General features: G+C 33.6%; 1 protein-coding gene across 2 annotated transcripts; it reads right to left on the bottom strand.

Moving 5' to 3' along the window:
• Positions 1-1,198: 1,198 nt before the first annotated feature.
• On the bottom strand, positions 1,199-9,833 carry LOC114169243 (zinc finger CCCH domain-containing protein 13). 2 transcript variants are annotated; one of them, XM_028054293.2, is made up of 12 exons: positions 9,643-9,833; positions 9,289-9,531; positions 6,096-6,206; positions 5,300-5,333; positions 4,519-4,660; positions 4,357-4,413; positions 3,510-3,607; positions 3,310-3,381; positions 2,954-3,171; positions 2,507-2,664; positions 1,571-1,771; positions 1,199-1,486 (listed from the first exon to the last, which is right to left on the bottom strand). In XM_028054293.2, exons 2-12 carry the CDS (start codon positions 9,413-9,415, stop codon positions 1,448-1,450), a joined length of 1,257 nt encoding a protein of 418 aa, XP_027910094.1. In that variant the 5' UTR covers positions 9,416-9,531; positions 9,643-9,833; the 3' UTR covers positions 1,199-1,447. The 2 variants fall into 2 exon arrangements, with proteins under 2 accessions (XP_027910094.1, XP_027910095.1); XM_028054294.2 differs by having other exon boundaries at positions 2,957-3,171.
• Between the last annotated feature and the right edge of the window lie 2,133 nt (positions 9,834-11,966).

Genomic DNA, 11,966 nt, shown 5'->3' with positions numbered 1-11,966 from the left:
TTATAAAATTATAAAATTATAAAATTATAAAATTATAAAATTATAAAATTATAAAATTATAAAATTATAAAATTATAAAATTATAAAATTATAAAATTATAAAATTATAAAATTATAAAATTATAAAATTATAAAATTATAAAATTATAAAATTATAAAATTATAAAATTATAAAATTATAAAATTATAAAATTATAAAACTGTGAAATTATAAAATAAAAATTATATGTGATATTTTATAATTTTGTAATTATGAATTTATATATTTTTATAACTTTTGTAATTTGTTAATTTTTCTAATTTTTTATTTTTTATTTTTTATTTTTTAATTTTTGTTTTTATAATTTCAGTTACATATTTTTTACTTTTGTAATTATTTATTTATTTTCAATTTTATAATTTTATAATTTTAATTAAATTTAAAATCTATTTTGTTAAATATTTAGGAAAGTTCTAATCATTACTGTCTTTTGCAACAAATATTATGTAACATTATTTATAGAAAGTCATAATACAAAGATAACTAACACATTACATATACAAGGACAAATTGAAAAGTTTTAAAATTTTAAAAATAAACTACAAAAATTTATTAAAAATTTTCAAATTTATCAAAAACTTAAAATATAATTAAGTATTTATTTTAATATATATATATATATATATATATATATACAAATTTTAAATTAAATTTTAAAAGTATTACCAAACTTAAAATATTTAAATAATTTATATGGTTAAAGGTCCAAAAGAGTCCTTGATGTAAGATTGTTAGTAAAAAAATTTTAAATTCCACCTTTTATAAGAATGTTTGAATTTTTGCTAATATAACAATTAAAATACTTTTAAAAAAAATACTTATATTTTAGATACTTTTTAATTTCTCTATTCAAAATTTTTTTTTATTATAAAGAATTTCAAATTAATCATGAATCATCCTCTTAAATTACCCCATCCAAACATATTATATACATATTTTCCAAATGGATCATCCACTTAATTACCTCATCCAAACATATTATATGCATATTTCCCAAAATCCTCACTCATTTACTTTGGGAACTAGGACGTAGTCAACGAAGTTAATAGAGAAACCTCATGAATTTCATCATTTTAAATTCTCAACAGTCTTGGATATGGAGAACCAAAAAGATGCAGAATATTGCATATGATAGATACGGTAATTTCAGTTCAATGATTAGATCTGGAAAACCAAAAAATATCATAGATAACAGAGAATTACATTTATAACCACATCAAGAAGTCCAACAGAAAATAGATAATCAAGTAGATCCACAAATCTTTCGTTTCTTGTTCCCAATCTTGCATCCTATCCACTATTTTCAAATTCTACTGTTCTAGGCATTGACATTCGAGCCACCAAAAGAAAGTTAGAAACTGCCAATATTGATTAGACTAAACCACACGTGACCCTGCTGCTTATTCATCAACCATCCACATCAACATTCTCGTCGTTACCCTCGTACTGCACATGAAATTGGACTACTTTTACAAATGTTTCTTAGAAGTGCTTTAAGGATGTACAATTTGGCACCCAAGAAGAACTAACCTGCGAATAATTGCTACGAGGTACCAAAGCAGGGGGAAGCATTAGTGGTGCAGCCTTCACCTTGTTTGCCACACCATTCTCATTTTCTGTATTTGCAGTTTCATTGATATCATTTCCGTTGTAAAGTTCAATATCAACGTCCTCATCAGCCACATGAGCTGCCATGCTAGTTGATGGCACTTCAATCCTAGGTTGCTTCAACTGCATATTCGTAGTGGAAAATGGGAAAGATCATTTTCAATGACAATAGTCAACTTCAAAAATATTATTCAAAATGCTTGATAAGCTGTTTGATGTATGAATGGAACAAAAAAAAGGGACCACAGAGGACAAAACCATGAAGAATGCAACACACTAAAACAACCTGTACTTTTTTAAGTGTGAAGGTAGAGGCAGAACAACAATGGAATTTGTTTGTTCCAGTTACAGCTTCAGGGATGATCTCAGTAATCCTAGCCAGTGCATTCAATATTCGCTATGATCTTTATTCCCTCGATTGCTATTTAAGGAAGATATGACGAGTGAATCCCTCGACAACATCCCCGTGCTGGAGTTTCTCTCCTCTTTTGCCTCACTTTTTTGGTACGTCCCTGCTTGACAGGAACACTCTCTCTCCACATGCTCCCTTAATAAGTCACAACTACCTACAGTTACATTATATCCACTAAATGCCAAAATGATTAAGTATAATGTCATAGTACTATGTCTGTTGACCCCATAACAGATAACTCGGACATATGCCCACCCATGATACTGGCATAACACCTTTTCGAAGCAATGTACGGGGTTGAGGCTAAATAAAGATGAGCATTCCACACTTTGTCATTTCCATATTCAAGCTCAATATACCAGCTTATCATCCATGCTACCTAGATCGTTCTAACCTATGACTATGAGGACACATAATTAATAAAGGCTGTTAGAAGAATTCCTTACTCCTCTCTTGTGCCTGCCTTCAAGATCTAGAGCTCTAATAACTTCAGTTCCATTTTCTGGGCCCCTGAGAGACTCGTCATTCAATTGATCTGATGTATTCCACCGAGATCGCTTCTTAGTTCTACCGGTCTCAACCGAATGGCCATCTTTTGATCTATCTGCTTGTCCATTACAAGAAAGTAGCATGAATAACAAAACGCTAATAAAACAACCAACTCGTGAACAGATTAAAATAAAAACTAATGAAAATGATTGGCAGAATGCAGAGCAAAACACAACAATGAAATCACAAGTATTGACAGCAGATGTCCCTTGCCTCCAAATGAATTATAAGAATGTCATTCGCAGCTTGCAGTTTTTATTTTGAACCTCCTAATGTTTCGTTTAGCGAATGTAGTATTTCAGGAATTCAGGAAGAGTGAAACAAAACCAAATCATTACTACTACTACCTTGTTTTAAATCTTCCAAAGCCTCTCGTTCAATATGCAGCCTTTTTCTGTGGGATGATGCATCATTATGCTCCACATTATGTTTGACAATTGGAAGAAGACCAGTATTTTCACCATTGCTGACAATATCAATGCTTAAATCTTCTTCATTGGCACCAATCTTAGAAATGTCTGAGACAAGCTGATCTCCAAACCGTTGAAGTCGGACTTGAGATCTATGCATAAAATGGTGAAAGAAACATGAATACAATGGTATGCAGCTAGACAAACACACAAAGAAAATGAAACATCAAAAGACATTAATGCGTAGTAGAAGTCTACAAAGCAAAGTAAATTGTAAAAAAGAAACTTGCCTCTTCAATTCATCTTGTAACTGTGACATATGATTGTGGACTCTAACAAATTTCCTTATTCTTGAAGTAATTCTGAAGTTTCAGAGAGAACAAATAAATGCCAGGAAAGGCAACATCATTATCAATAAATGCCAAATTAAAGGAGAAGTGTAACGGTTAACAAAAATTATCAACATACGGATATTGAAACATTCCAGTACCTTTTGCACTCCTCATCCTCTTTGCATAATTGAGCTTCAAGCTCCTGAATTCTAGAATTAAGGCTATCCACTTCTTGAATACTCTCATCAAGGTAGACCTTCAAAAATAGGAATTAATACAAAACAGTTAACAAATAAAAAGGCTCGATTTAAATTCAACTGCAACTCCAACAGGATAATTAGCATTAGCTCAAGAAACATTTTTTTTTTCAAATTAAATTTAGGGAAGCTAACTGGAAGGTTGATTTCATCAGTATTCCCAGGACATCATATGAAACAACATTTCAATATCAGTACCACAATCAAACCTCAAAACAAAGATTTGTCAGACAAATCATATTTCGTATATATTGTATGGTTCTGAAGATAGAAGCAGGACAACTGCTACAATACATAAAAGACTGATTCCAATAATCATTTCAAAACTATTCACGTAATTACAGTCTGCACATAAATTTACACTACAGGAATCAAGAGAAAAAACAAAAGTTAATATGCTTAATAACACACGAAACAGAGTGATTGATAGAGGATATATCAAAAGCAACTCTTAAGATCATTAGTTAACAGATGATAGGACAAGAAATAACAAGCTGCAATGGCTTGTGATAGTAAAGTAAACAACACAGCATGTTAATAACTTAAACCTAATCAATTCCTTAAAAAGAGAGGAAGCATCATTATGCAACCAAATCAAGGAATAAGTTTCAGTAGAACCCCATCCGTGAATGATTGGAGTCCAAGAACACTCATTAAAAATCTAGGTGTTAAACATTAGAGAACCAAGTTAACCAAGACAACCACCAGGATGATGTGAGGAAATGCAACTATAAGAGATAAAACTAACCTCTAGCTGGAATTTTCGGTTCTGTAGAGCACTGATACCTGAATCTACTTTCTTCAGCTGCAAAAGTTCCAAAAATATAAAAACACATGCAGTTTTCCTTAACAAACTAGGGAATCTTCCACGAATTATTTGCAATAGAAAGATTCAAGAGAGTTTCCAAACCTGCTCCTCGAGAGTATTCCTAGAACCAGAGGAAAGCATTTTTCTTTCTTTAGCTTGATCTTGAACTCTATCTGAGGCTTTCAAATTTCCGGAAGTATCACTTTGACCAGTAATACCCTGTTTTCTCCTATGTCTTCTGTCACTGCAAGAGCAATTAATGATATTTATTTTAGACTAAAAACATGAATAAGAATCTGAAACAAAAATGAAATAACATATGCTCCAAGAAAGGCATATTCCACAGTCAAGATAGGAAATTCTCTCAACAAGTTCTTAAATATCAAATGTTAAACTTGGGAAGCCCTATAATTCTAATTCCAGAAAACACCTTTGAACAATTAGGCTGTCATGCACACAGCATGTGACTACTACGAAAGATAATTGTGGAGATTAATAACAAACTCCGACAAAAGAATGGAAACTTCATATTCATCAGCTCTCAAATAAATACATAGTAGTAAATTTCATGGCACACAATGTACATATACTATGCATAATGCATGTTTCTTTGAACTCGGTAATCTCTTATCTATTATTCACAAGGCATCAAGTCACCCGCACCTTTCTCTATTCCCCTACCCTTTTCAAAGGTTGCCTTCCAATCAATGTCAATTCCTTCTTTATAACTGAAATTACAAATCTCACATTTCTATCCCTTAGATATAGCATATTTTAATTTTAACATGTATACATGGAAGAAGAACAATAATAGACAATTAGTTCCCACAAAAAATTAAATGATGTACGCAAAAGTATCCATAATGATTCATGGTTGATTTACCTTTTATTCTCCAAAGACCTTGGAGGACTGTATTCTGCAATATTTAACACATGGAACATTAGGAAGAGAACAGACATAAAATCATTGGGTAAAGCAGCATGTGCACATTTCTCTCTTTGGTGCATGTATGTATCAACCAACATAAAAAGGTATGATCTTTTGAGCATGAAGAAATGAAAACCACATTTACAATACAAAATGCATACTCCAATTTGTGTCCAGTTAAATTCATAGTGAAGTAATGAACATTCTTCATAGCTTGTAGAAAATTGGAAACACAAAAGAGAATGATTTTCAGTGCAAGTCTCATGTTGAAAATCTATGAAAATATGGAAAATGGTAGCATCAGACACTAATAGAGTATATGTGATTGTGCTTTTGAGCTTCTGTTGTAAGCAATAGATTAGCCTCTACCAACTGTGGTTAGTTATGCCAGCAGTAATTTGTTATGCTGGCTGTAATTTCTGTTATCATAACTGCCAATTCTGTTACTTGCTGTTACCCTAAATGCTTGTAATCTCTATGCTAAAAATACCAGAACTCTATTGAGAGATTCAGAAAATCAATAACAGGAAAACTCTTTCTTTAGTTGTTAATTCTTAGTTTCTATTTTACCCACCATTCAAGGTTTGAAGAATGAAGACATCAGCCTAAGAACATGAATCATAAAATTGCCAGTGGAGAAATAGAAATAAATATTTAATTGACAGAAAAGATGAAACTCTAAGGTACAACCAATTAAGAAATGACACTAAAATTAAGAAGCAAGAAGAAATATAAAGTTCTTGTGTCTGACCCCGGATGCTCTGGCGGCCTCTTGCATCTTGAGCTGGTGAGTACCTTCGAGGAGATAAATGCCTTCTTTCAAGTTTATCCCTCAAGTCATTACCTAAGTAGTCTCGCCTACCTGAAATAAAAAACAAATCTCCAATATTGCAAACTAACAAAAAAACAGCAAACATTCCAGAAGATACAAACAGAATGCAATAAATATGAAAATGAAACCAAGCTTACCATTAACAGGAATAACAAGAGAAACATAATAATGTATAGTAATAGTGCCTCCCACGTAAGAGCTTAAAGTGGATAGAAACTAGCACCCTCATATTATCATAGATATAGTAAACCCACGCATGTAGCATATACCTTGAAGTGTAATCAAGGTAGCAATGGATTAAGAACATTTCACATCCCCAACTTGATGAGAGAAGTAAGATATAAAATATAATCTCAAAGGTAGGGATATATCCAAGATGCTTAAGAAATAAAAATCCATCAACAAGATATCTGATGCGATTTCTCCTGACATCATCTCCACTAATAATTCCCTTTTGCCAATGTCCATGTAGCCATAATATTTCAAGAAGTATCAGCCAAAAGGAATAGCATAAGCTCCATACAATCAGGAAGTAGAATTTTTAATGAAATGATTGGAAATTTCTTGAACTTGCTTCTGATCAAAACATGATGTTAGCAGGCAATCCATGCAAGCCTAAGAAAGATCTGAGGTAACACTGTAGTTCCATAGATTCAAGGAATGAAGCATAAAAAACATTGCCAAGAAATTACAATTTCATGAACAACACCAGCATCGCCTTTAAGATAAACCAATCAGTAGAATGCCTTCTGAAGATCTCTCATCTAAATGAAATATCCATACTCCTGGAAATGCAATAGTCTCAACAAGATAATGTGATCGTCCTATCAGTGAATAAATTAATCTGACATTAATCCCATATGCCATTTGTTATTGCATATCTAATCTTCTGTATCTGCTTACATAGAATCAATGGACATATGGACCAGTCCTATTAGATAAGTAACTATTATGAAGAATACGACATTCAGCTGAACAAATGGAATAACAGAGTGTCAATAAAACATGCTGGGGGTACAAAAGTATAAGTTTCAGGATGTGTTGTGATAGTGGCACTGGCAACTCATCCCCTATATAATTTACAAATTTATTTTCTCACATATTTATTTCTCTTTCAGTATATTTTTTCACTAGTTTCTTGTAATTAATCAAATTTTCCATGTAATTTCACCATGTTAGCACAATTATGGGACTAACTTCAGACTCCCATTTAAACAGCTCCACCTCACATGGATAATAATTATATATAAAACAAAGAAAGATATAGGATTAGTGTGGACTACAAATAATCCAAGGACAACTCTACAAGTCACCTATATCTGGAAGAAGAAACACGGTGAACTCTTCCAATTTGTGTCAAATTCTCATTCTACAACATCGTTTTGAAAACAGCAATTTAGAAAAGAAATAGCTAATAGTGGCATGCGAAGGAATTATTCAAAAACAAGTTCAAGGGCGAAGTTATAAAATTACATGAAATGAGATATAGACAATAAATTATAACAAAAACGAAAGAAGACAGCTTTGATGGACATGAAATTAGCTAGCAAATAAATATCAAATGCTATGTTCTGATTCATTGCCTTGCACTCAAGGTTGGGGTCATCAGAGGAAAATTCCAAGGAGGAAAAACAAGACTGGAAAGTTGCTGACATACAATAAATACAGCAGAAATACTTCAAATTTCAGTGAATAATTGCAAGTGCAAATTAAGCACTGAATTACAGTGGTGATGCATATTAAATTAAACTAATGAAACTATTCTTTAAATGATTTAATTTAGAGGGAAAAGGCAACACCCAAAAGATAAAAATGTTTTACCTCATAATGCTACAAAAAGAAAAAAAACGGATTATTACTGCGATAAAGAGTAGCCCAAAAAGCCAAAGACAGGTAATTATCACTCCTATGCATCTCATTCTATCTTTCCAATGCCAATACAAATTACTCTACTGTAATCTCTACTCCTAAAAATAAACAAGAATAAAATCCGACAAGAAAACAACGGTGGACTGATATAAAAAAGCATCTCCAATATTTTTCCCCATTTTTATCCAGGGAATAAGAACTTCTGAGCCCCTTAATGTATTGGGTGTGAATTTGCAGTTATAGATCTTGTCATACAGAAGCTTACACTAGCAAGCAGAAATGATGGTAGAAAGAGACACACAAGTGGAAGGAGGTCTTGGCTGTTGATGGAATAAAATTGATAGATGACATATATTAGTATTACCACTTTGGCAGGATAGGTCAATTAAACAGTGGAGAAGAGATTATTTATAAATAGAATAACTACTATAAACTTTATTAACATATCAAAAAAATGATGACCAAGGATGAGGAAAATGATTATAATATGAAGGACATAATAATTACAAAAAACACCATTAACATTCTCTAAATTTCTGCATTGCATTATCATCCACACTGTCATTAAGACTTACTTATTTTCAAGCAGACTCCAAGCACATATACTGCGACCAAAAGCCTTTAGTTTAAAAAGCTCTATGACATCAAACAATAAACTAAAATGAACTGATTTGTCCATCATCTATTTCTTTTCTATGCAGTTTCCTTGTCCATAAAGTTATACTCAAATAAAAGATCTCAACACCTTCAAACACAAACAAGCTTCCTCCTTCAATCATAATTCTTTTTACCACACATAACCAGGCATGAACTTGTCCAAGGGTGTGTTTCGAAGTTAAATTTCAGAGGAAAGGGGAAAAATAAAACATTTTTGATAAATATTTTTAATTCCATAAGTCTTTTAACAGTGAAAGAAATAATATGATAGTTTAGTGCCCGAACTCCTAATATTTTTTTTTACAAAATATAATTTTCTTAATCCAATAATTAAAAAAAAAAAAAAAAATCCCCCATTCCATTTCTCTCCAAAACCACACTCCCAATCAGACCCTGAGGAACTGTTACTCGAAACCCCATGCAGCAAATGTCGCAATACTCATCAAATATCCCTCAACTAGCATCAACACAGATAGTCTACAATCCAACTAACCTCAATTCACAAGATATAGACTCAACCAATTGCAAAAACATAATAATAAAACAATTGCACTATGTATGAGCAACGCAAACTAGAAAACTATACCACTAAACGTGCCAGGGAATCGTCGAAGCTCGGCACTCCCATGCGCGAAAGAGCAATTATGGCGATTGCAGCGACCTCTCTGATACAGAACACATAACTTGGTCTTGAACTGCTTTCGCTCAACCATCGTCAACTATGTTTTGAGAAATGATTCGATAAATAATATTCAATTGGATTCAACTGCGCGAAGAAGACGTAACCCTAATCCTTATTCCCCAACATTTTTCGCCAACGGCGTGGATGCTGAGAAAACGAGAACGGAATAATAAGGTAAAAAAATGGAAAAGAAAATAGATGATAAAAAATTAAAAAGTACTTGTTCTGGTTCGTTCCGTGCGATTTGGTGAGAGTTACCTTGAAGTCGAAGATTGAGAGAGAAAAATTGCGAGAAGATGCACTTTTACACTGAAAACAGTTCCGTAAGCTTCACCACAAATGGTTTTTCTTCATCGACGACTTGACTTTGTTACTTGCCTCCACTCGCCTATTTTCTCAATTCAGATGTACGGCTCTTGTTAGGGCTTTCGAAAATTGGGATGAGAGGAAAAAAAAAAGAATTAATATATAAATTATTATAAGTAAATGTTTTTAATGTATAGATTGTAATTTAAATATATGATAAATAATCTATTGTTATTTTAATTATTATTTTTTAAAGTCTGTTTTGAATTATAAATGATAGATTAAAAGATATACGAGGTTTAAAGTATTTCTAAAGAAGCATTTATTGAAAAGTATAATTGAAAACGTTCTAGAACATTTTTATGTTAGATAAATTCAAGAATTTTAATTTGTTAAAAATATGTTAATAATATTGCGTGTCATAGGAGACTGATTGGGAAAATAGCATTGTCTTGTTTAGTTATGCAATAGTTTCTCATTATTCCACTTAATTACAGTTGAGATGAAATAAATAATCAGCGTTAACTATGAATTATTGACATTATTGTATTTATTAATTTGGATTGTACATTTAATTGTTTTTGAAAAACAATCTTACAAATTACACTAATTGAATGAGAGTTTAGTGGACAAATAATTTAAAAGTTCTGGTAACATTACCATTCCAAAAAATAATTAAATAAAACATTAATTAATGCGTGTCTTTTTTTATAAAACTTTATGCAGATGTAAAAGTTGTAAGAAAATATTAAAATTAATCGAAAAATCGAAATTCACAGTAACTAAGTTAAGACATTCTCTTACAATAATCACGACTTTACCTTAAAGCACATTGCCTTCTTTTCATTGAACAATTACTTATTTTAGATTGAGTATTTCAACGATGCTTAGAAATTGAAATATTTTGTATTTGAATTGTTTGTAATTAAATTTCATTTATTTTTAAAATAACTTGTTTGGATAAGAAAATTAAAATACCTTACATTTCAATTTCTTGTTTGAAAAAAAAATTGAATTTATTGTGAAATAAAATTTAATTTTAACAATATTTATTTTACGCTTAATTATGTTTTGAGTTCATGATAAATTTGGAAACATGCTCGACAACCTAGATGGGTCGGGCAGACCCAACTACACAACCAGATTGGTTAGACCCGACGACCCACCCGAGCTGGATTGACTGGGAAGCCCAGACAGGCTGGGTGGCCCGATGATCTAGAGGCCTGACAACCCATACTGCACGATTGTGCCGTCAAGTTCGTCAATATGGCCCACTCCAACCCGTCTAGGTCATTGGCCTAATTCTCCAGACGGGTCCGACGAATCGAACGGGCCTGACGAGCTGGACGAGCCCGACAATCCGAACAGGGCTGAATACCCGGACGGGCCCGACGACTAGGATGGGCCCGACAACTCGAATGGGCCCAACGACTTGGACATGTCGGATGAACCAGACAGGCCCAACGACCTAGACGGGCCCGACAACTCGTACGAGCCCATTCAAACTGTTAGGTCTGTCCGGGTCGTTGGGAACGTCCGAATAGTCTGGCCCGTACGAGTCGTCGGGCCCGTCCGGGTCATCTTTCCCGTCCGGGTCGCGGGGCCCGTTTAGGTCATCGAGCCCGTCCGGGTCGTCGGGCCCATTCGTGTCGTCGGGCCTCTCCACGTTGTCCCGCACTTCTGGGTCGTCGGGCTCGTCCGGGTTGTCGGGCCCAATGATTTGGAAGGGCTAGTTTGGGTCGTCAGGCTCGTTTGGGTAGTCGGGTCCGTCCAGGTCGTCGGGCTCGTCCGGGTTGTCTGACCCATCTAGGTCAAGCTCGTCCGGGTCATCAGGCTCGCCCAGGTCATCAGGCCCGTCTGGATCGTCGGGCCCGTTTAGGTCGTCAGACCTGTCTGGTTCATCGGGCCCGTTTCGGTCATCGGGCATGTCCGGGTTGTCGGGCCCGTCCGGGTCGTCGGGCACGTTCGGGTCGTCGGGTACATCTGAGTCATCGAGCTTGTCCGGGTCGTCGAGTACGTCTGAGTCGTCGTGTCCATCCGCATTGTCTAGAATGTGAGGTTGAGTGAGAAGAATTTCAAATTTCACCTATTTTGGGATATTTGAATTTCTACTAATTTAGCTAATTGAAATCCTTCAAAAAAAATGCTAGTATTTGAAATGCTTTTTAATTTCTCTATCCAAAGAAATCTAAATTCTTCAAAAAAATGAATTGCTTCATTAAAATACTTTATCCAAACACACTCTTAGGTTCAGTATATTTTTTCTTTTTATTTTA

Source organism: Vigna unguiculata, chromosome 11, assembly GCF_037176805.1.
Source record: "Vigna unguiculata cultivar grain cowpea cultivar isolate G323 ecotype 2 chromosome 11, ASM3717680v1, whole genome shotgun sequence".
Classification (NCBI taxonomy): Eukaryota; Viridiplantae; Streptophyta; class Magnoliopsida; order Fabales; family Fabaceae; genus Vigna; species Vigna unguiculata.
This window is presented reverse-complemented; position numbering and strand designations above follow the sequence as displayed.